The following is a 25,342-nucleotide window of genomic DNA, read 5'->3' as shown; positions in this document are numbered from 1 at the left end:
AGCTCTCTCCTCTACCTTTGTGTATGTGTGGGGTGGGGGTGGGGTTCTTAGCTCCCACGGGTCTTTGCTGGGGAAGGGCAGCCTGTGCTTTCTAGAATGTTTAGTGATATCGCTGGCCTCTACCCACTAGGTGCCAGTGATACCCAGAAATATGCCAGCATTGCAGATGTCCTGCGGTAGGAGACAGAGCTGCCTCTACTAAGAACCGCCCTTTTAATTAGGCTGGTCAATATAATACCCATTCCTTCCTTTCCTTTGTCTCAGCTTCAAGTGAATGGATGAGATTTCTTTTAATGCCAGCCTGACTTTAGCATGATAAAGTCCAAGACTGAGGAAGGAAAGGATGGCAGATTTGAGTTGGGAGGGGCCTTCCACAGCACAGCTGTGCTAATTCACACAGCCCTTTTGTCCTCTGGGCTCAACGGCCTCACCTCTTTCTCAGTGGAGCATTCCAGGCGCTGAGATGCTCTACTTGATAAGGTGAAAGGTGAGCCCTTGCATCGCATCTTCCTCCATTCCCTGCTCAGTCCAGAGCCCCGTGTGTCATTCTGGGGCAGAGGCTAATTGTAGAGGAACTCCCTTGATACAGCTTTTAGCTGTGTTCACTGAAGACTTGTGGTATGGTGCAAATAAAACCAGCCCTGGTGAGAAGCTGCTGTTCAGTAAATAACAGTGGGCTGATGATCGGAACCCTGATTGTCTCTGGGTGGTAGGACCATGTGTGACAATGCTCACATTCCTTTGCCTTGTTTCACTTTTGAATCTACTGTTGGGAGTCTTTGTTCTTTTATAAAGACCAAACCCATGAATAGTTCTCTCTAATTCAGGAAAGAAAGACCAGGAATATTTTCCCCTAGTTCCAAAAGAAAAGATCCCTCCCTCATTCCATGTCTTCCTTTCTTCCTTAGGTTTGACTACCAAAAGCATGGCGACCAGCGCCGTTCCCAGTGACAACCTTCCCACATATAAACTCGTCGTGGTGGGTGATGGTGGTGTGGGCAAGAGTGCCCTCACCATCCAGTTTTTCCAGAAGATCTTTGTGCCTGACTACGACCCTACCATTGAAGACTCCTACCTGAAGCATACAGAGATTGACAATCAATGGGCCATCTTGGACGGTGAGATCTGGTGACAGCCTTGCATGGGGTGGGTTGTTACATGGGGAGGATCAGGGAAATTTGATAGGCTTTAGTGGGGTGACATGGTTTCCAGCTTGCTATTATTATGGGATGGTTGCCAAGGCAGATGCAGCTCCCAGGGGGAATTCTAGATACAGCTTCCAGGGGGGAATTCTGGACAGAGGTCACGTCTTGATAGGGTGCTTAACGATCTTAGTGGTTATGAAAGTGGACAACTGAACAAAGAGGTCAGGCTAGAATCCTGACAGCTCATAAATGCTATGCTGGGTGTCGCTTGCTTGGTCGGATGTACAGATGAACAGTTACAAAATTTTCAAACTAATAAAAGTGGGGGAAATCGAAATTTTCTCTTTTTAGAGATGTATTAAGGAAAGCTGAGAAAGAATTCCCAAGAATAGGAGATGCTCAAAAATGCCTGAAAACTGATTTCTGCATAGCCAGAGTTTATTAGGAAGCGTCCCTTTGTTGGGAGATGTTGTATCCGGCACTGTCTTCTATTCTCCTCAAAAATTAGTGTTTCTCAAACTGGGTGGTCAAGGAACTTACTGGAAAAGTGAATTCCCAGCCCCACCCCCTCATTCTGAAACCCTGAGGATGGAGGGCAGTGGCTTGTGTTTAGCATTCCCTGTAGGGACTGCTGGAGCTGGAGGCCACTAGATTCCCACTGGTCATAGTTTTCTGCTGCCCAGGTCTCTGTCCCGAGCACAGGCCCGTTAATCATAGGACGCTGGTCCAGGAGAAGGGCTTGGGAAGCTGCTCACTTACAAGGTTCTTTCAGATAAATGCAGTTTGCAAATATTTTTCTCTCTCTCTGTGTCTTGTTTTCTATTCTCATAACAGTTTCTTTCAGAGACTGTTTCGTTTCTGTTTTGACGACGGCCAGTTCATTAGTCCTTTTACAGAGTGTGCTTTTGGTATTTTGTCTGAGAAGGCTTTGCTTAACCCAAGGTCATGGCAGTATTTCTCACGGTTTCTCCTGGAAATTTAATTGTTTGGGGTTTTTGATTTAGGTTTTGGTTTATCCTAAATACTTTGCATGTGGCATGGGGGGAGGGGGTGGAACAAATCTCCCAGAGTTTCTCGTTGAAGAGATTCTTCTTTGCAACTCCCAGTTGCTTTTGACCCTCTAGTGACAACCAATTCCCTGTGAAATTTGTCTTTGATCTGTATGTCTGATTTCAGACAAATTACCACTGCCTTAACAGGTTTAGTAAACTCGGCAGTCAAAGCCAAGAGAATGGATATACAAAGTATAGATTCGGCTAAAATTTCTGATTTTGTTAGGGGTGGTGCTGAATTTGTATGCAGTCCGAAGGAGTTTTTGAAGTGTCTGGTAACCCACCTGGGACCTTGACATGTGCTAGACTAGTGACGTAGTCCTGAACCACGCCCTCAACCTTGAGACCTGACGTCTCAGCTGACAACACTGAGCCTTTTAACCTGTAAACACATTCCATTTATTCAGGTCTTCCTTGAGCTGCTCTCAGTTGTTTTGCACTTTCAAATCCATAGGTCTTTGCTGTACATTTTTTTTTTCAGAGTTTATACTTACATCTGCATTGATGTTATGGTAGATGGCTTTTATTTCAGCTTCAGTGATTTGCTGCCAGAATACTTAAAGTATAAATGATTTCTAACTAATTTTAAAAATTAGTTTAAGATAGCTTGTGAAGTAATGGGTTTCATTATGGCTTTAAAAAAAAACACATATATGTCATTATACTTTATTCTAATCTATTTCCCCTGGCACTGCATTCCCTGTGCCTCCTGAGCCCCACCAGTGTAATTAGTTTGTATATATTAATCATATAACCTACTGGTTATTAGCTTTAGTGGCTCTTTGTGGGATTCATTTTTATATAGATGATCATGCAGTGGCAAAGGCAGTTTTCTCTTTTCTGGATGGTTTTTTTTTATCTCCTTTTCTTGCCTTACTTAAGTGACTAGAGCCTCCTGAACTATGCTGGGTGACACAACGAGAACAGACATCCTTGCTTTGACCCTGCGGGGTGTGTTCAGTCTTTTGGCATGACCCGGATGTTAACAACAGCGTTATTTGGTGGTGATGCTCTTTTTTAGGTCAAGGAAGCTCCTTCCCCTAGTTTGCAGAGGGCTTTCCAATCAGGAACGACCTCCGACAAGGCCAAATGCCTTCTCTGGCTGAGATAATCATACGGCTTTTCTTTTTTAGTTTATTAATGTGGTAAATTAGGTTGTTTCTCCTCTATTTAAAAAAAAAACATTTTAATTACTTTTACTTAGTGTGTGTGTTGGGGGATTGGAGCATGTGTTACAGCCTGTGTGTGGAGTCAGAGTTGGGGAAAACCCGTTCTCTCCTTCCACCCTGTGGGTTCTGAGCGTTTAGCTCATGTCATCAGGCTTGGTGGCACGTCCCTTTATGCACCGAACCATCATGCTAGTCCTTTCCTTAACACGTAACTAATCTTTCATCCCTGAAGCAAATATCACGTGGTTATGATGACTTGATGATGGACTTCATATACCATTGGCTTTAATTTGAAAGACTTCGATACAGAAATGTTTTACTTGTGCTGTTGAGTGATATTAGATCATATTTTTATTATAGTTTATTTACCTAACTTTAGTATGAAAGTAATACTGGCCCTCTAGAATTATTTGGAAGGCAAGCCTTCTTTTTCAATTTCTCTAGGAGAGTTTAAGCAAACCTCTTCGCATTTCTTTCTTCTATGTTCAGTAGAATTCACTAGAAAGACCATCTGGATGGCAAGCTTTATGGAGAAGAAACTTTTAAATTGTAAATTAAGTGTCCTTAATAGACATATGGTTATTAAATCACCTCTTTACTCTTCAATGAGCTTTGGTAGTTTGTGATTTTCAAGAAATTTGTTCAGTGTAGCAGAGTTACCAAATTTATTGGCATAAGGCTATTCATAATATTCTTTTATTATCTTTATAATACTTGTAGATTCTACTGCGATATCATCTTTTATTCCTGATACTGGTAACTTGTATCTTTTTTTCCCCCCTGACCCAGGGACAGTTGGGTTTTATAAGTATCGATTTTCTCAAAGAGCCAGCTCTTGCTTCCATTGATTTTTCTCATTTACATCCATTGATTTTTCACTCATAACTATTCCTCCTCCTCTTCCTTCACTTACTTTGGATTTAAGTTTCTCTTGTTCTCGTGCCCTTGAAGAGGAATGTCTCGCTGTTCCTCCTGGGCTCAGCGATCTTCCACCTTAGCCTCCCAAGTGCCTGGGACTTCAGGGACATACCGCCATGCCCCACTTTGTTCTAATTGCCTGAAATGCAAGCTCGTGTTGTTGATTTGAGTCATTTTTTTCCTTTGGATATTCATTTGGTGCTATAAAAATTCTCTAAATTACTCCTTTAGCTGTACTCCACAAATCGTAATATGCTATGTTTTCCATCCTCCCTCCCTCCCTTTCTCCTCCCCCCACTCTCTCCCCTCTCTTAGTGTCTCACTAAGTAACTCTGTCTGTCTTATAACTCTCTGTGTAAACTGAGCTGGCCTCGAACTCACAGAGTTCTACTTGCCTCAGCCTGCTAAATGCTGCGTGGGTTAAAGGTGTACACCACTACACCTGGCCTGTGTTTTCATTTCTATTCAGTTCAAATTCTAACTTTTCTTTATATTTCTTCCTTAGCAGATAGGTTATTTAGAAGTATCTTATTTAGTTTTCAAGTGTTTGGGAATTTTCTGGAGATCTGTTTGTTCTTGGTCTTTAATTTCGCCATGTCAGGGAACATACAGTACATTATTTGAAGTCTTTATTGAGGCTTGTCTCCGTGCCCAGAAGATGGGCTGTCTTCATAGATTTCTCAGAGTCTCCTGTCACTGGATGAAATGTTCTGTGTGTGCCTCAAAGATCACACTGACTGATGAAGTTGTTCAAGTCTTTTGCATCGTTGCTGGTTCCCCAGATATTTGTTCTGTCGCTTATTAAGAGGGGAGTGTTGCATGCCAGGGTGTAATTCTAAATTTCTGTATTTTTCTATCGAGGCTTTGCCTGGTGCATTTTTAAACACTCTGTTACTAAACGCATAGAGATCTAGGGCTGATACATCCTCTTGACCACTGGTCCTACATAGACATTTAGGACTGATATAGCCTCTTGGCAACTGGCCCTCCAGTCATATGAAAATGGCTTTCTCCTCCCTGCCCTGCACCTTGAAACTGTGAGGACCTTAGGCTGGGTGCCTGCACCCCATATCTCAGCATCAGAGATGCACGCTATGATATGAATCGCATATCTCATGTAGAACACGCCAGTCTTTGGGGGCTTGTCTGCAGCCTGGGATTTTGAGCAGTGTCACTGGGTGACAGGTAGACAGGTGTGTCCTTGCTCGGGAATTTGCATGTGGTCTTCCCCCCTTCTAGTGCGTTCTTCCTACAGAAATAATTCATAAGATTTTCGTCTTTTTCCTAAGGCAGGTCTTGCGTATGGCATGCTGGCTTTGAACCTGCCGTGCTGCTGAGGTTGAACTTGAGTTTCTGATCCTCCTGCTTCTGCCCTTCCACCCACCCACCGACCCCACTCCCTGAGCTCTGGGATTATAGGTATATGCAGGCCTTCTGGCATGGTAGGCAAGCTACGTTTATAGCCTATTAAATGCCACTTCATTGGTGAGGTCTCCTATGACCAAGACATCTACACTAGCTATTTCTGTCCGTAAATATTTTTAATAAATAGATGAATTATTAAATACTGAACAATGTATAAGCAGTAACAAGTTCAATGGGTTAGCTGAGTTATTTTCCTAATTCTTAATTATATGTGTGTGTGTGTACTTATAACAATTAAAAATTTACGCATACACACTTTATTACATAATATTTAGTGCATGCACATGTGTGCACGCCTTAGCTATGGCACACATATGGAAGGTGGAGGATAACGTGCTTGTTCTTTCCTTTCACTGTGTGGGTCCTTGGGCTTCACAAGGTCATCGGGGTTGGAGGCCTCTACCTACTGAGCCACCTCACTGACCCCATTTATACACTTTCTTTGTTCTTGTTCTTTTGTTGCTTTCTTTCTTTCTTTCTTTTTTAATGAGGTCTCACTATGTAGCCTTGGCTAGCCTCGAACTCTCTATATAGTCCAAGCTGACCTTGAATTCACAGAGATCTGTTGGCCTCTGTCTCCAGATTGCTGGGATGAAAGGTGTGTGCCATCACACCCAGCTTGCACTTTTAAAAATCATTGTAGGTGCCATCTATTAGAATATATACCACACTTTAGAACAGACTGAGTTAAATATGTGGAAATATGTTTCTTTAACAGAAGTTTTATAAAACCCTTTACTGTACAAGTGTACATTAGGAGCACATTAGTAGGGTATAGTGTTAGGATTTTCCCCGAAGAACCATTTTTGGCACTTCATTTTGGGCTGTGTTCCACAGAAAACATTCAGAGAAATGTTGCATAATTGATACAGAGAAAAACACCGCCTGGTACAAGCTGTGGCTCAGTCAATGTTATTTCTTTTTATTGCCATGTAAGCTTCTTTAATGTTTTTCTAAGTAACTTTGAACATTTGCTTCTCAGGGAGAAAGCAAATGTTTCCAGAGTGCCCTTTTAGATAACATTTCTCAGCTGCAGAGACAGGGCAGGCATGCCGAGTCACTACTTTAGGAGCTCAGGTCAGCGAAACTGGCCTCAGTGTCTTAAGGCTTCTATTGCTGTGATGAAACACCATAACTAGGGCTAGAGAGATGGCTCAGAGGTTAAGAGCACTGACTGTTCTTCCAGAGGTCCTGAGTTCAATTCCTAGCAACTACATGGTGACTCACCACCATCTATAATGAGATCTGGCGCCCTCTTCTGGTATGCATGCAGATAAAACATTGTATACTTAATACATAAATGAGTCTTTAAAAAAAAAAAAAAAACCAAAAAACACCATAACCAAAGCAAGCTGGGGAGGACAGGGTTTATTTGGCTTACACTTCCACATCACAGTCCATCACTGAAGGGAGTCAGGACAGGAACCTGGAGGCAGGAGCTGATGCAGATGCTCTGAAGGAGTGCTGCTTATGTTTTGCCTCTCATGGTTGCTCAGCCTACTTTCTTACAGAACCCAGAACCAACCAGCCCAGGGCTGGGCCCTCCCACACCAATCAGTGCCCTACAGGCTTGCCTAGACCCCAATCTTATGGAGGCATTTTCTTAGTTTGAGGCTCCATCTTCTCTGATGACTCTAGCTTATATCATGTTGACATAAAAACTAGCCCGCACACTTAGCATATGGCATCGCCTCCCCAGCCTTCCCTAAGAATAGAATCTAGATGCCAGACTGGCACATTCTACAATGTAAGGTCTCCCATTTTAAGAAGGCTTAAGACATTTCAGCTGAGCATAGCTTTTAAAAAGGATGCCTGCATATAGAGAACCTTCATCAAAGGCCTGTTATATTTACACCTGAACATAACACTGAGCCTTTCTGGGGTCAGTCTCTTTCAGGGAGGTTTGCACACCTGGGAGGGCCAGCGCTTTTCCTGAGCAACCAGTGCCCTGAGGGCCTGCTTTACCTGCTGGCTACCATCTGGGCATGTGCCAAGCTTGGAAGTAGATGCCTTCAGTTGCCCCACACCCTGCTGATCTCAAAGTGTTCGGGATTCTGCTTTCTCTTGTTCCAGGCTGAGGAAGAACAAACCCACAGCAGCATGAGCGGGGATGGTCATGACAGTGGTTGTGTGTGGGGTGGAAATATCATGGTAGTGATGAGGTCATTGGACAATACTGCTGGAAAGCCCGTGAACACGCTTATTACTTCTTACTGATGCCGTTGCGGTAGCTGCTGTTGCAGATGACAATAAGGTCGAGTGTTATGGTTTGTAGATGGAGTGTCCCACAGGCTCACGTGAGGCGGGCTTGGTCACCAGATAGTGGCGCTGTTTATGAAGGTGGAAGCTACTTGGAGGAAGCAGAGCACTGGAGGTGTGTCTTTGAAAATTCTACCCAGTCTCCAGTCCCTCCCTTGCTCTTTACATCCTGGCTACCATGAGAAAGACAGCTTTGACCGCCACATCTTCCTGCCGCCATGATGTTTGGTCCCAGCACGGGCCCATGAACGACAGAACCAAGGGCTGTGAAGTAAGGATCTCTGAATAAATCTTTTCTCCATTGAGCCGGTTTTCTCAGGTTCCTTTTTCAGTGCTGGTGAAACTGACTGACCCACTGCACGCCGGCTCAAATCCCACCCCACCCCCACCTCCCACACCCACCCCCACACCCACCCTCCACCCCCGTATAGGTACAACGTACATACTGCTGAAGGAGCTGGCCAGGAGAATCTTCTCCAGTGTGACAGCCAATCCTGGTGGCTCTTGGGAATGGGAGTTGAACCCCCAGGGAGAAGGCACATGACTGAACTGTCAGGGTTCCATCCCATCCCTGGCCTGTCTTCCTGTGCTTGCCATGGCTGTGGTCATGCATGCAGACATGCTCAGGAAGACCCTGCTGCTGAGGCTCCACCCCCAGGAGGCTCCCAGGATTCTTGCTAGGTTACAAACCTGTTTCTTGTTTTATTTCGAGGAGCCACACTAGCAATGTCCTCCCAGGACCTGGAGGACGGACAGAAGCAGAGGTTCAGTTCAGCCCAGACCTGTGTAGCCTCTAGGCTCTGAAGCAGGCTGGCCCTGAGTTCTTTCCCAGAAAGGCAAGAGACCCTCATGTCACAACCCATGGTTGGGGCTGGGGACATCTCTACACAGTCTGTCCACCCCTCGACTTCATGGCTTCTCTTTACTGCTTCCCCCTGGCTGTCCGGCTTGTCTCTTGGTCTCTTGAACCCTTCCTTACCCTGGCTTGTGTCTGTGTGGCTCACTTCCTTCCAGGTCTCTCGTTTCATGAATCAGGAAGCTCTGAGCCATAAGCAATCTTGGAGCTGTATGTTTGAGCTTTTCTGTTGTGAAGTGTGTGTGTGTGTGTGTGTGTGTGTGTGTGTGTGTGTATAAAACTACATTTAAATGTGTAGGTATGTGTTGTCCAGTGCATTATCCTTGCTCTGTAACCCTCTTCACCACCCATTTCCAGAACGTTCTCACTTCCCCCACAGATACTCTTTTACACGCTGACATCCTGTTTCACCCAGTCCGTGACATTGACCATTCTGCTTCTTGTCTCTCAAGGTGGCAGCACTAACTGCATGCCTCATACACATGCTAAGAAGCAGTGCTATCATAGACTTGTCCTTTCATAGCTGCCGCCTTTTAATCAGCATCCACTTTCCTTCCCTTATAAAGCTGAAGAATGCCGGGCGTGGTGGCGCACGCCTTTAATCCCAGCACTCAGGAAGCAGAGGCAAGTGGATCACTGTGAGTTCGAGGCCAGCCTGGTCTACAAAGGGAGTCCAGGACAGCCAAGGCTACACAGAGAAACCCTGTCTCAAAAAAAAAAAAAAACAAAAAAAACCCCCAAAAAACACCAAAAAACAACCCCCCCCCCCTGCCAAAAAAAAAGCTGAAGAACACCTCACTGCATCTGTGCTGCTTTCTGATGTCATTCCCCGCTTTTGACTGCTATGAAAGGCTCAGCTATGAATGTGGCCTGTCATTCTCTTTGGGTCCCTCTGGGCACTTCCTTGTCTTAGCAATGTTGTGTCCCTGGTGATTCTTAGGGGTAAAGCCTGGAGGCTACTGAGCTCAACATGTCCCAGCCCCTTTGCTTAATCCCAGGGACTGGCCTGGAGCCACACCTGGCTGATGGCTGAGCCAGGCCTCAGCCTCCCATCCCCACCAAGCCTGTCCTCCATCCTCTCTCGTTGCCTTCTGCTTTGGCCCAAGCTTTAAGCATGCAGAATAGCTGTTGACACACACACCTCTGTCCACTTATAAGAGAAGCAAGTGTTTCTGGGCCCCCCCGCCCCCCCCTCCCACCCCCCACCCCCACCCCGCAAGTGGCTCCAGGCTCACTCTCTGCTCTGCCAGCCTCTGGAACTGCCATTGCCAGGAGCTCTGGGACCCCGGCTGGAAACCTCGCTGTGCCTCATCCCCTCAGCTAGGGCTCAGTCTTTGTTAAACACGAAATCCTGGCCGTCTGTCCTCTGGCATCCTCGGAAGCCAGGACATTTCCACCCTGGCTTCTGCCCAGAACTAGACACAAGTGCTCTTGTCTTCTCTGGGGGGCCTGGACCTGGCTTTCCCCTGAACATTTGGATCCACATCTTTCTGGAAAGCAGGAAGAGAGAAGGACATTGGAAGGGCAGAAGGAACTGGAATGCTTATTGAGAGATTTTTCTGGGCAGGGGTTTTAACCCAGTGGTCATTTATGCTCACCACCCCGTGGCCAACGTTACAGTGGACACATCAAGTGGTCTCCAAATTAAGAACAGAATACAGTAAGAGTCAGCCTGTCCTCTACCCTTTGTCCTCTTCTCTAAAGACAGTGACTTGGGGAGTTCCTTCTTTCCCTGTGGGAGCAAGCATGGCCACCGGCCTCGGGTGATGAATCCAGCCTTACAGCTTTGTGCCTGACCCTTTCTCCTGGCTATGTGAGTCATTTCTGCTTGGATGCTTCCAATGGCTGTTCAGAGTGCCGGGAGGGAGCAGAGTGGGAGCAGGGTTTGCAGGTAGATACCTCTCCGCGCATGTGTAGGCTCCTAAATCCTCTCTTGCTGGTGATTGGCTCTTAGGGCTATGCTAGGCGTGGCTACTGACCAGGGTTTTCTTGCAGGCTACAAGTCGGGCTAAGGGCCTCGTAAAGATTGTTCCTGCTAGTCCTTGGCAGCTTTGCGGGGTCAGGTGGGAAGCGAGAGCTAAAGGGTGGGATGAACTCACCTTGCAGTAAACACACGCATTCTGCACGGCTAGTAAAAAGGAGGTGCAGGTGAATCGAGGGGGTGGCTGCACAGGACTGGTGGCTTTGAACAGAGGAAGCGTGTGATCTGATTGATGGTTTCAGGCTTACTCTGGCTCATGTGTAGAGGAATAAAACTGGGGTACAATGAAGTGGTAGCCTAAGGCTGTAGGGGAGGAAACAAGAAAGGGTGGAGTCCAGCTAGAGTTTTAGGAGAACCCACAGGGTTTGTGGATGGAGAATAGGCAGGGGATGGGGAAGGGAAAAATTATGAAATGGAATTGGGAATCAAGAGACTAATTTTGGACTCAACAAATATGAACTGCCTTCCGTTTAAAGAGCAGAATCGGTGTTCCTTGAGGAACTGATGGACTTAGAAGTGTAGACAGAGCCAGGCGCAGTGTTGCATACTTGTAATCCCAGCACTTGGGGAGGCAGAGGCAGGAGGATCTCTGTGAGTTCGAGGCCAGCTTGGTCTACAAAGCCAGTCTAGGACAGCCAAGGCTACACAGAGAAATCGTGTCTTGAAATAAAACAAAAAAACAAACAAAAAAAACCAACCATCCAAACAAAGAAGTGTAATCAGGCATGTACCAGCAGGAGGAGAGGTTTCAGAGAAGGGGAGGCTGAATTTTTTTTTCTCATATAATTTTTCATTAAGATAGAATCCACAGCCGGGTGGTGGCAATGCACATCTTAACCCCAGCACTTGGGAGACAGAGATCTCTGTGAGTTTGAGGCCAGCTTGGTCTACAGAGTGAGTTCCAGCCAGGGCTACACAGAGAAACTTTGTCTTGAACCCCCCCCCAAAGGAAGGGGGGGCAGAGGGAAGGGAGCGAGGGAAGAGGGAAACATACAATTCATATGCACAATTGAGGTTTTTAAAATACTTACTGTCTTAGTCAGGGATTCATTGCTGTAACGAATCACCACGACCACCACAACTCTTATTAAAAAAAAAAAAAAATTAACTGGGGCTGGCTTACAGTTCAGAGGTTTAGTCCATTATCATCATGGCGGGAAGCATGGCGCCATGCAGGCAGACAGGGTGCTGGAGGAGTCAAGAGTTCTACGTCTTTATCCACAGGCAGCAGGAGCCTGTGTGGCACACTAAGCATAGCTTGAGCATAGGAGACCTGAAAGTCCTCAAAGCCACAGTGACACACTTCTCCAACAAAGCCACACCTACTCCAATGAGGCCGCACTTCCTAATAGTGCCCCTCCCTATGGGCCAAGCATTCAACACGTGAGTCTATGGGGGCCAAACCTGTTCAAACCCACCACACCTATCAATGCGCCCGTAAGTCACCAATCGATTCACAAATTAATCATCACTAGAGTCACAGCCATCGATTCCTGAACTTTCCCATAGCCCCCAAAACATTCGTACATGAACAGCCACTCCTCATCCTCCCTCTCGGAGCCCAGACTCTGCAGTCTACTTTCTGCCCTTGTGCAGTTGCCTGCTGTCACGTCTCATACGCACGGAATCATAGAGCGTGAGTGTTTTGTGGATGGCTTCGGTGCTCGGAAGGTTCTGGGAGCTGCAGCAGACATCCAGATTCTTCTCTTTCGTGTGTGGCTGACACTCTGACGCACAGATAGACACACTTTGCTCGCTCTTTCATTGGCTCCTGGGGCTGTCTCCACTTGGATGACAGTGTCCCCGAGAACACTCAGTTGCGTGGCTCCTCTGTGGACTTAATGTTTTCAGTTCTCCCTGTACTTGCCAGGGCTCATGTGTTTGACATTACATCCCACCAGCAAGGTACGGCGGTGGGGGGGGAGGGGAGTCCACTGACTTGAGGTGAGCTGTTTTGGGGAAAATCATGAAATTTATTCTGAGTAGGACTTGTTTCTGAGATGAGAATAGAAGTGAGGACAAAGGAGGGGTGGTTACAGGGATTAGGAACAAAGCTGGTGACAACCGCATTTAGAATCCTTTGGCGCTCAGGACTCTTACCAGGGAACTGCCAGGCGCAGCCACGCGTCGTCTTGTCCCAGGTCTGCGTGTCTGCCCACGGGCGGGTGCAGCACCCGGGAGAAGGTGATGAAGCCCCCTGGGGGTGGGAGCTGGAAGAACAGCCTCAAGCTTTTCACAGCTCCTAGCCTCCTTCCTCTACTTCCTGCCTGTAATCAGACTTTGCACATGCTCTGTTAGCGTCGTGCGTCATAGGCAGGTAGGCATAAAGAATCAGATGTGTCAGTTCAAGACATACTCCTTGGCTCATTAGCACATAAGCCTGAAGCTTAGGGGCCTCAGCTTGCCTCAGTTTCTTCACTCGTCAACAGCTGGCCTGCAGAGTGGCCATGAGATGGAAGCTGGGTTGCGGGCCAGCACCGTGTCTCTCCATTCCTCCCAGCTACCAGGACCCTCCAAGACTCTGTTCTGTTCCCATGATGCACCTGAACTCTGGTTTATGGGGCTGAGGTCTCTGCCACCCTCTGCAACTTCTTCTCCTACGGGTCTGCCAGTCTTTTCATTCCTGACAAGTACCTGAGAGAGCAATGTAAAAGGAAGAAAGGTTTTTTTTTTTTCCTCACAGTTTGCGGAGGGTTTGCTTGGCAGTCTGCTGGCTCCATCACTTTGAGCCTAAAGTGAGGCAGAACATCATGGTGACAGGAATATAGAGAGTAGGAAGCTGACTACCAGGAAGCAGAGAGAAGGAAAGAGGTGGGGAGAAATGGGCCAGAGACAAGGGTCCCTCCAAAGGCCTGTTCCCAACAGCCTACTTTCTCCACCTAGGTCGTACCTCCTAAAGTTTTCACCAACTCCCAAAATAGAGCTACCGTCTGGGAGCCAAGCCTTCAACATATTTTATATTCAAACCCTAGCATTCCCATCCCTGAGAGCAGCATCAGAGGACCAGTGTCCCTGGCTCCTCTTAAGGGCTCCACAAGGTCATGGAGTATCTCCCCAGAATGAGCGCTCATGCCTACAATATGTACACCAACCCAGGGGACCTCATACACCCCTTACCCACAGCCTCCTCATCCACGCCTTCTGGAATAGCATGGCATCAAGAATAGGCATTGCTGGGGCTAGTAGCGGTGGAATCTGACTTGCTGTTGTCCTTTAGCTGTAGTTTTGAGGAAGCTGGTGTCATGATCAGAAGGAATCCTCCCCCATGGCCAGGAAGCCAGCTGGAGTCCCTGTAAGACTTTGCCTCCTTCCCTGGAGGCGGTCTGAGGGTGGCCTCGCTTTCACAGCCTGCCAGTGCTTTGCAGCTGAAAAAAAAAGGCTGTCCCCTTTTCTGGGACAATGAGTGGTTAGTGCACCCGGCCTTGCCCTATTACACACCTGACCCAGAGAGTGAGCACAGGAAGTAAGCACAGTTCTGACAGGAAGGAGCAAGCCTGTCACCATGTATACTCTGTGAGACAATGTGGTTAGATGCAAACCTATAGCTAGGGAGGCGCAGGATTTCCCACGGAACTTGCCTGAAAAATAGGCTTGATTGTCCTCCTGCCCACAGTAGGACTGGAGATTACAGAAAGACAAAACAAAACAAAACCACTCTAGATGTGGTCCTTGGGCGTACACATCTCTAGAAATCACCCTGGTTTCCTCCTGAGCAGTGAAGGCTGAACATTCCATTTTTAGTGCTTTTCTTTAAAGCACTTTTCATCAAGGTCATGGCATTCCTTGCCTGAATCATGGGATGTGCCTTGTGCTTCCGCACATCTTTTTGAGCCCCCCCCCCCACTTGGATCTGCATCTGAGGGAAGATCCCAGGGAACAGTGCCTGCCTCCTGGTCTCTGCCACTCACTACAAAGCACAGAGCGGGGCCAGGTTACGAGGCACAAGTATGAGGTGCCGTGGGTACGAGCTGGGAGTCAGAATGCTGAGGCCTCCCATGAGGAGACCCTCCTCACAGGTCTGCATCTACGTCAGAGGGAAGCTGGGACAGCCAGAGAGGAGGAGGAGGAGGAGGAGGGGGAGGAAACGCTTTCAAGTTGGAGGCCATAGCTTCAGCATCTGGTTGAAATCTGGACGGCTAGCCCACATCCAGGTGGCCCGACCCACATCTAGATGAATAAAGAGAAGGAAGAAGGGAGCAGAGGGGAAGGGGGAGGGAGATGAGAAGAGCAAGGGGTGCAGGGGGGGAGCGAAGGGGAGAGAGAAGGAAGAGGAGAAGAAGAGATAGGAAAAAGAGGAGGAAGAAAAGGAGGAGTCAATCTGGACACACACATCAAAGACTGAGGCTGGCACCCTTCAATGCTGCCTGTCCGCCCACCTGAGACTTGTATAATGCTAGCCCGTGGGACTGGATCTTACAGCAGGCTCCGTGTAATCCTGCTGCACTGGTGTTTTCCATCTGGAGACTCTCTCTCTCTCTCTCTCTCTCTCTCTCTCTCTGCCTCCTACATCTGCCTGCACCGCCACACACTGGCAGAACACCTCTTCCCCCACAGTGAGTAAGACTTTCTGTCCCTGCACACCTCCTACCTTCATGAGCTGACGCATAAGGAACGCAGGCCGAGGTACCTTCCTCAGAGCATGAGCTGGGTGCCTCAGCCTCCCCTAGGGATGGTGGGTGGCAGGCCATGGACTGGGGTCTGCCCCAGGTGTTTCCAGGTATGTGAGTCAAAACAGAGGCTGCCCAGCTCAGCTGTCACCCCTCCTCTCAGGCCAAGAGTGACTTTCAGCCATCTGTGCCTTCAGCTTTACATGCAATTGTCCCTGGTATATCAGACTTTGATCATTCATAATTTTCTATAATTCTTTTAAAAATGTTATTAGCACATATTGTACAAAATAACGGGCCTTGTGATGACACCCTCAAGCATATATCCAATTACTCCCATTAAGCCGGGTGTGGTGGCACATGCCTTTAATTCCAGCACTTGGGAGGCAGAGTCAGGTGGATCTCTGTGAGTTCAAGGCCAGGTTGGTCTGCAGAGCGAGTCTAGGACAGCCAGGACTACAAGAGAAACCCTGTCTCAAGAAACAAACAAACAAAAAAACCCAAACAAACAAACAAAAAAATTACTCCCATTATCCTCTTGTCCCCTCACCTCTCTCTTCTTTTCTTTCCAAATAGTCTCCTTTGTACATATACATTACATATACATATATATTACATATACACACATATACACATATACATTACATATACCTATACATATACATATGTTTGAGATAGGGTGTTTTATCATGTAGACCAGGCTGGCCTTGAACTCAGAGTTTGCCTGCCTCTTTCTCCTGAGTGTGCCACCACTCCTGGCTTTTTTTTTTTTTTTTTTTTTTAATATAGGTTCCACATATGACAGGCTCATCTTTCTGAATCTGGCTTATTTCGCCTAGTGGGATGGTTTCTACTTCCTTTTTTTCTGCAAACAACAGTATTTCATTCCTCTTTATGCCTAAGTGGTGCTCGCTGAGGCATGTACATAGGACCATGTTGTGGTTCCATTCTGAGTCTTTTGAACAATTTCCAGATTGATGTTCATAGTCACAGCACCTGCTTCTGTTGCAGCCATTAGTGGAGAAGGTCCCTGCTACCTGCGTCTTGGCCAGCGTTTGCTGCCTTTTTCCTGATGACAGACATTCTGACTGGGGTGAGATAGGATGTCAGGTTTTCGAGACAGGGTTTCTCTGTGTAGCCTTGACTGTCCTAGACTCGCTGTGTAGACCAGGCTGGCCTCAAACTCACAGCGATCCGCCTGCCTCTGCCTCTTGATTTACACTTCCCTCATTGTTAAAGATAACACACACTTTCTGTGTCTACTCCTCCCGGCCCCCAAGACAGGGTTTCTCTGTGTAGCCCTGGCTGTCCTGGAACTCACTTTATAGACCAGGTTGGCCTCGAACTCAAAGATCTGCCTACCTCTGCCTCCGAAGTCCTGGGATTAAAGGTGCATGCCACCACACCCAGCTCTGTACCTCCTTTTGAGAACTGTTTTCCATGTGAGTTTTAGGATTTTTTTTTTTTTTTCTAGTTCTGTGACAGATGTCATTAAAATGTTGAGAGTCTTATTTCTGCCATCTTGTTTCCTAGCTACCCTTTTATTAGGATTGTTTCACCCTATTGCACATTGTCCCCATATGCTTTGCTCTCCCTTTATCTCCTCTACCAACTAGGATGTTTGAGGTTTTATTTACTTATGGTTTAGATGTAAGAGGGTGTCTACTTGCATTTTTTTGTCAGCGTCAGGATATCACTAGGATCTGGAGTCTCTTCCCAAACAAAGCGAGAACTTCACGCGAGGTCACATATCCTTTAACCATTACCAGAAAAGGGACATCACACTAAGGCCAGAGTTGTTGAGGCTGGAGGGATGGCTCGAAGGTTGAGAGAACATATTGCTCTTGCAGAGAAGCTGAGTTGGGGTTCCAACACTCACGTTGGGGGGTTCACAACAGCCTGTAACTTCAGACCCAGAGTGTCTACTTCTGACCTCTGACCTGTATGGGCACTGACTGTACTCATGTGAACATACCAACACACACACACACAAACGCATGCACACACATACACATATACACATAATTTAAAATAAAAATAATTTTAAAAATTTAAATTAGTCTTTCCCTCCTCTTCTCAACTTTTTTTTTTAATACTAGAATTGCTTCAGATTTTAGAGATTTTTACATTTAGAAATAAAGCATTTCATATTTCAGAGCCCTTCAGATTTTGAACTCACTGACTAAGTCTATTCAGCCTGCAACCAGTTACCGTCTCCCGGGCCCAGCTCTCACTCATGAGTCACCATAGATTTTAGTTCAAAATTATCATGCATTCTCTTGCTCCGAACCTAAGACCTCACACTTGCCAGGCAAGTGCTCTACCACTGACTGATATTCCAGCCCAACCCCCACCTCCTCTTTTAAACCTGGTGAGTTACCTAGGCTTAACTTAAACTTCTCATAAGTAGCAGAGAGGACAGACTGGACCACCAAGCCTGCCTTCCACAGTCTTCTAACTGAGTGGCGAGTTTTCTCTTCACTCCAATGTCTGCCCTTCTCTTTGTCTCCCGCTGTTTATGATGCTGCTCAGCTTTCTCTTTTGTGGGTGTCATTTTCACTGTAATGACTTACATTCTCCAAGAACTCTTTTAGAAAGCATAAGAGTGTTCCTGCAGTGTTGGATTTCTCTGCACTTTCTCTTTCCAGAGGGTTTTTTTGTGTCATTATTGTTGCTTTGAATATAGACTCTCTTGTAGCTCGGGCTGGCCTTGAACTCCCTACTTCTGCATCCACCTCCAAAGTGCTGGAACTATAGGTTCCAGTATAGTACCTGGCTTCAGAAGAGTCTTTCAATTCCAGATTCAAACTGAGCCTTAATATGTGAGTGGTCTCTATGTTTTGATGATATATACCTTCATATACCTTCAAAGCCTTTGAATGTATTAACTGCAATATTATCATGACTTCTGAGCTCACATTCATCTCTTCCTAGGCACACAAGCCAAATCAGACCACTTTCCTCTGTTTTGTTGATTGCAGTTTAGAGTAGGCCTTATTTAGGTAAAAAGCCAGAGCTGGAGGAATCCAGCCTGGCCTGCCTTAGAACCTGGGGTCCTCAGATTCCTTGCCACCCGCCCACCGGTAATTCTATATGAGAATCTCTTACCTCTGCTCTTCTCAGGGTCTGATTCGAGGTATTGCATGTGGTCTGCCAGGCTCGGCAGCTTGTGTGCGAAGCTGAGCCCACAGACTCTCTCTTCCTCCTCGTGTTCTCCACCCTCAGTTGCTCAGCTCAGGGCCCAGCAGCATCTTCAGTGCAGCTGTGTCTTAGAGAGTGTTCAGCATCCGGTCACTTCTCTTCCCAGCGTGGTCCAGCCACTGTCCATCATGGCTTGCCTGGATTACTGTGAACCTCTTAACTAGTTCCCTGCTCTCATTGGTGGCTTGTCCCCTGATGCCCTAGCATTGCCCTGGCATTGCACTGGCATTGCACTAGCACTGCACTAGCATTGCACTAGCACTGCACTAGCATTGCACTAGCACTGCACTAGCATTGCACTAGCACTGCACTAGCATTGCACTAGCACTGCACTAGCATTGCACTAGCCTTTGCACAGTGTCCTCTGGATTGTGTCATTCTTTGCCCACATTCTCCACTGGGCCTTATCACGTACAGGAAGAGGAAGAGCATAGGGCAACACACTCTCGTGACCTGCTGGCTATCCCGGGCCCATGAGGTGTTGGCCCGCACCTCTACCTCTGAGTTTTTGGGGTATTCCCTCTGCTGGAATGTTGTTCCCCAGGTCACGTGGCTCTGATCCCTCTCGCGTTTAGTCATTGCTCAAAGGTCGCCTACTGAGAGGTAGCTTCTTGACCTATCCAGAATGGCAACAAAGCCTGCAGCCACCTTTGGCCTCATTAGATTGACCCTTGAACTCTGGTAAAGTTATATCAACCGCTCAATTGTTTGTCTGCTTCACTGCTGGGTTTTGCCCTCATTTACCCTGTAACCAAAGGGCCTACAGCCTGCCTGGCACGGCGCAGGCACTCAGATGTTTCTTCAATGAATGGACAAAATTGCCTAGCCGCACATTCCTTTAGTTACTTAAATTTGATGCGGGTACTTTTGAGGTTGGGTCTCAACTAGACAGGAGCAGTATACACCAGGGAAGGAACATCGAGTTTCTGGGGTCCGTGCAGTGGGAGTGATGAGGGTGGCTGGAGGCTGCAGTGGCCCTCCTCAATGACACCTGATTCCTGCCCCCAGATGCCCTTTCCTGCCATTCCCGTCCTAGGATGTGGACTTCACTTCTGAGCTCTACTCCTCTGCCAAGAACAACATGGTGTCTGTCCACAGAGGGCTTAAAGAGGTCCTCCTGACGGGGCTGGTTACTTTGGAATTCTCCCCACCTGAGAGCTTCAAGGTGGAGACCCTGTTTCCATATATGTGAAGGAGGAAATGGAGGCGCAGAGTGCCGGGCACACCCCAGAGAACCCCAGTTTGTAAGGGCTTAAACCCATGAATCTAAGCCTAGCTGTGGGGTTCCCCAGAGAGACATGCAAAAATTGATTTCTCATTTCATGAGGCTTGTCCTGAGGCCATAGGGCAGAGGTCTGCTGAGCACGGAGGTTGGGATGAACCAGGAAGAGCCTTACACAGAAGCAGCCTCTGAGGTGGCGGGAAGTCCTCACAGGAGGACAGCAGCTGGGACTGAGACACTGTGGGGAGAGCCGCAGCAGTAGCCTGGGGATCTACTGTCTGTGGTGGCTCCAGTGGGATCACGGGCAGCCCCTGAGTGACCTCATTCCTCTCCAGTTCTGGACACAGCTGGGCAGGAGGAGTTCAGCGCCATGCGAGAACAATACATGCGCACAGGGGACGGCTTCCTCATCGTCTACTCCGTCACTGACAAGGCCAGCTTCGAGCACGTGGACCGCTTCCACCAGCTCATACTGCGTGTCAAGGACAGGTGAGGGCAGTAGACAGGGCCTCCCTACTTCCGTTCCTGGCTTATTGAGGCACAGCACCCCATTTCCCCCACCCTCCCTCTCCTTTTCTCTCCCGCCCCCGCCCCAACAGATTTCTCTAAAGCAGCACTTCTCAACCTGTGGGTCATGACCCCTTTGGAGGGGGGTCTCACATATCATATGTTTACATTATGAGTCACAACAGTAGCAAAATTACAGTTATAAAGTAGCAACAAAAATAAATGTATGGTTAGGGGTCAGCACTTTAAAGTATTAAAGGGTCATAGCATTAGGGAGGTTGGGGACCACTGCTCGAAGGTCTCTCCTGGCCCTGTCCTTAAGCTGCCCCCAAGGCTTTACGTCATATGCTCCTTCCATCTTCATAAACTATCCCTCCATCAAAGAATCATTGGCAACATCATTGTCTTCCAACTCCAAATTTCACAAAATTGCATTATGCGGGAAAAAAAAAGAGTGGATTTCCCCTCCAGAACACATTGAAATTGGTTAAGTTGCATTCGACCCCAAGGTTTACAAGTCTCTAGTTAAAGGCTTTCCTTCTCACTCTATAACATAGTTTAAATCACCCAGTGACTGTTTTAAGGCCGTCTCATACTGCCAGTCAGAGAAGCAATGCAAAGGAAAAATTCAATGAAGGAAAACAGCAAGCTTAGATTAGATCCCTATAAAGACAGAGCAACCCAGTCAATAGCTATTCCACAGGAAGAAAGGCAGCTAACGTCACCCCAGCAGGGGACACATTCACCCAGAGTAAGCTGCAAGTGATTCGTGTGGTGCCGCTCATGAATATATGGACCTCAAAGAGCCTCCCTTAGTGTTCAGTGGTGGGAAATCTTAATTTACTTGCTAATCAAAGAAATAAAAGGTAGTATTTTTGTTTGTTTGAAATCACAGGTGTTTTTAATATGAAAATATCCAATACTGCCTCAGTTTCGGTGGGCTAATGTTTTGTTCGGCTCACTGCTTTCAATAAGATGCTTATGGGGCATGCCCCTCCATCCTACACTTCCTCTTCTGGGATCCCTTCTCATTTGCTGCTGCCATTTGTGCGGTGCCAGCCCCTGTCCCTGGTGCCCTTCATGGGTCCTGACTGACAGCTGCAGGACTCACGACAAACCCTGCAGTTTGTACATCAGAGCACGGTAGAACTGAGGGGCGTGTCTGAGAAGCCAGGACCTCACACCAGCAGCCTCAGCCTTGCAATAGAGCCCAGGTTCCTTCTGGCCCTCGTCTTTGTCTCCTCCGGAAAGGAAGAGGCCCCCAGGGAATTTCTGGGGGGGGTGGCCTGGCTCAACGGCACCTTGAGCTGATGGTGGGAAAGGATACATCTCACTTGGCTCCTGTTCTGTTTCCCAGGGAGTCATTCCCAATGATCCTCGTGGCCAATAAGGTGGATTTGATGCATCTGAGGAAAATCACCAGGGAGCAAGGAAAAGAAATGGCGACCAAACACAACGTAGGTTTGCGTGTGTGTGTGTGTGTGTGTGTGTGTGTGTGTGTGTGTGTGTGTGTGTGGTCTTTGAAAATGGGACCAAAGCCTCCTAATGAGCAACTAGGCTCCAAAGAGAGGTCACCAGCACAATGTGAGGGGATATTATTTGAAACAAGCAGGAGGCCAGTGAGAATGCATTCTTTGAAGCCATAAGAGGCACTGGGGTCGTGGCATGGACCACTGCCTTCAGAGTGGCCTGGAATCTGTGGTATTCGGGGCACTCCTGGCTGAGGATTGCTCTGCCGGAGGTGGCACGTATCCAGCACTGGGCTGTGCAAAGGTGATAGATAGCTCTTCCTGCTCAGGGGCTAGCACCTAGTGACACTAAATCTCTGACATCAGCTCTGTTCACTGAGCCCGCCCCATGCCCAGCACTGAACTGGCGCCTGCCTCTGAGGGTTAATTCAGCAAAGGCAGAAATAGGGAGGTGGGAAACCAAACAGCCATCCCACGGTGGAGGGCGCTGTCCTCTCAGAGTTATCAGAGGCTCAAACAAAAATGTCAAAGGCTGAAGCTGGGCCCTTTGTGTGTCTCTGCACTACAGCAAGACCTCTGCTTGAAGCCACTGCAGCGTGTGAACATCTAACCTCACAGGATGGTAACTTAGGGATGCTGAGCCCTGTGTGTCCTGGGCAAAGCTTCCCACTGACTGCTGTAACACCACAGCTTGCTCTGCCACCCTCCACATGCATTTAACAAACAAATGACTTATTTTCTTCACCGTACTTAGCTTCTCTAAATGTATTAGAATAGAAGGCACTCATTTTGTGATCAGGAAAAATTAAAGTCAAGAGACGTTGCAAAGTCCTTCGGTCTAACCTCTGCCGGCTTCCTTCTTTCACGTCCGGGAGGCCAGGGCATGTTTTCCTGAGCTCTCAAGCCCTGTGTGTGGAGGGATGAGCACTCCATGGGTCTCTGGTGCACCCTACCATAGGACCTAGAACTGTACCTCATCCTCCCAGAGCCTTTGCTCCACTCTGCCCATCCAGGGTTTGGTGCCGGCACTGCCCATGAGGTCCTGTCAGCCCCAGCTCCCACGTGCCACTTCCCATCAGCTGAGAGACTATCGCAGTAGCATCCTTGGGTCAACATGGCCAAGCTCCCAGGTTTATAGACACAGAGCAAACTAGAGCGGGGTTGCCTGGAGAGCTGGGAGTAAGAGACCAGAGTGACCCAGGTCCAGAGTTCTTCTCACACGTACCTCTCCTCAAGCCTTTCCCACTCAAGTTTACTCTGGAGGAGCCCAGGGAAAAGGTCAGAGGTCACCCCTGAAAGAGGAATGAAGAACATAGTCTTCCTAAGTGTGAGGAATGAAGTGATTTGCTCTTGAGTATAAAAAGACTCTTTGGATTCTATTTTAGGGAGCTATTAAGTATCTCTGTGACTAGAGAACAAGAGGGAGCTAGGGAAGCCATTAGCAAAATTCTCCAGCCTTACAAGGCAAGGTGCCCTAGATAGAGCCTTGTGTGTGTATGGGGGTGGGGGTCTGTCGGGTCCACAGACCCTCTAGAGGGTACAGTTTGGTTTTGGTTTCTCTGGGCACCCCTGGCTGATCTAGAGCTAGCTCTGTTGACCAGGCTGGCCTCCAATTCACAGAGATCCGCCTGCCTCTACCTCCCGAGTGCTGGCATTAAAGGTGTGCGCCACCACCTCCTGGCTTGGAGTATATGTTTTAAAAATGGAAGAGGGCCTTGTGGGTCACGGTGCCAGGTTGACCAAGATGAGCTTTGCCTTCCAGATCCCATATATAGAAACCAGTGCCAAGGACCCACCTCTCAACGTGGATAAAGCCTTCCATGACCTCGTTAGAGTAATTAGGTAAGCACGGAACCCTCCCTGACAGCTGTGCCCCTCCCTGGCAACAGCCTCTTCTGTGGAAAGGGACAAGCCATAGCGTAACTGGAATACAACTCCTGTGCTGGGCCAGAAGCTGAAGTAGTTCCAAGCCTGGTTTGGCATTCCTGGTAACTCTTTCCTTTTCCCACACCCTGTCCTTTGCCCCACCTCTGCACTGCCTCCAGGTACAAGCAGAGGGGTGGGTAGAGGGTGCAGGCACTTTTGTGGAGATCAGGGGGTCCTGATACCTCAGAACCCCAAGCTTTCAACATATCCAACACACCAAAGAGCAGATCCCTCTTTCTACCTCTGCCCTGATACTAGAATCCTGGAGAGGCAGTGCCCCAAAACAGCCAAGTATGGTTTCTGGATTCAAATTCCAGAGACATTGTGCATGTGTCTCCTCAGACCCCCTAGCCTGTGAGTCTTCAAGTGCAGGCCGACTTGAGAACAGACTCATGAACATTTCTTTAAAACTTTACTCCATGTCGGATGACTGAAGGCGCCTTCTGGCTGTGTTCCCGGCCATCATCCATTGGGTTTCCTAAACCTTTAACGTTCCTGACAGTCAAACTCCTGTCCTCCGTGCCTTATGTGGGTGACTCAGAGGCTGTTGGTCAGCTATGACTCAGACCCAGGCCTGTAATGCTACGTCTTTTTTACCACCTCTTGGTCCCCTACCAGGTGCACACACCCCTGCATACGCCCCCACATGCTCCCCAGCTTTATTCCTCCGTGCAGCCCTCACGCTGTGTTTGAATTGGCTGTTGGATGTGCTGCCATGTATTGCTTATGGGCCTGTGGCACCAAAGGCAACCTTCAGGCCTAGCGAACGTTAACAGAAAACACGTGAAAGACATTTGCACCCACATGGCCAGTTATCTATATAAAATATGAAGAAGGAGGAGGAAGAGGAAGAGGAGGAAGTGGAAGAGGAGGAGGAGGAGAAGAAGAAGCCAACTCCATTATAAAGCATAAGGGGCTTACAATAAAATCTAGTCACTATTTGATTTCCACAGTCAGAGGATTCTTGCTTTTCCTTCCCTAACTTTCTAGTCCTTTTGCACCAGGAGATGCCACACGGCCTGGTGTCCTTAGGTGGCGAAGGCAGCAGCACCCTCAAGCTGTCCTTCCATCCTAGCTAGGACAGTCAGAGACCCAGGAGTCACAGAGAGAGGACAGAGGAAGGGAAAGGCTTGTTCTGACGTTGTCTAACTTCTCTTCGTTGTTCAACAGGCAACAGATTCCAGAGAAAAGCCAGAAGAAGAAAAAGAAAACAAAATGGCGTGGAGACAGGGCCACTGGCACTCACAAACTGCAGTGTGCAATCTTGTGACAGCCTGAGGCCCTGGGCATAGTAGCCATGAACTGCCAGTGCCTGGGACCACCCCACTGCCTAACTGCACTGAGAACCGTATCTCACCATAGCCCGTGGCTCTGGACTGGGCACAGGAAGGGAGCGAGGGAGGATGGGCAGGGACAGACTGTGTCTGGCTTTGCTGCCTCACCGCTCCCAGGAGACAAGCAACAGCTTCCAAGCCCTGCGTGTGTTGATGGAGCCCAGTTCCCAGTCTCTTGGTGGGTGTGTTTTCTTCTAATTACATAGGGCTGGTTTGCTGTGGGAGTGTTTATCCACATACAATGTACCAGACAAGCCATGAACAAGCACCC

At 47.9% G+C, this 25,342-nt stretch overlaps 1 protein-coding gene across 1 annotated transcript; it reads left to right on the top strand.

Moving 5' to 3' along the window:
• Positions 1-925: 925 nt before the first annotated feature.
• Mras (muscle RAS oncogene homolog) lies at positions 926-25,342 on the top strand. The gene is made up of 5 exons (XM_051140330.1): positions 926-1,118; positions 20,171-20,324; positions 21,700-21,799; positions 23,574-23,653; positions 24,908-25,342. The coding sequence occupies exons 1-5, from the start codon at positions 926-928 to the stop codon at positions 25,005-25,007; spliced, it is 627 nt and encodes a 208-aa protein (XP_050996287.1). The 3' UTR covers positions 25,008-25,342.

The sequence above is a fragment of the Acomys russatus genome, chromosome 32, assembly GCF_903995435.1.
Source record: "Acomys russatus chromosome 32, mAcoRus1.1, whole genome shotgun sequence".
NCBI classification, from domain to species: Eukaryota; Metazoa; Chordata; class Mammalia; order Rodentia; family Muridae; genus Acomys; species Acomys russatus.
The sequence above is the reverse complement of the archived record's forward strand: the minus strand, read 5'-3'. Positions and strand labels throughout refer to the sequence as shown.

Coding starts and splice junctions, on each gene's coding strand:
- Mras (XM_051140330.1), top strand. CDS start 926: ATGGCGACCAGCGCCGTTCCCAGTGACAACCTTCCCACATATAAACTC. Junction 20,325..21,699: donor ATACTGCGTGTCAAGGACAG/GTGAGGGCAGTA, acceptor TCTGTTTCCCAG/GGAGTCATTCCCAATGATCC. Junction 23,654..24,907: donor GACCTCGTTAGAGTAATTAG/GTAAGCACGGAA, acceptor GTTGTTCAACAG/GCAACAGATTCCAGAGAAAA.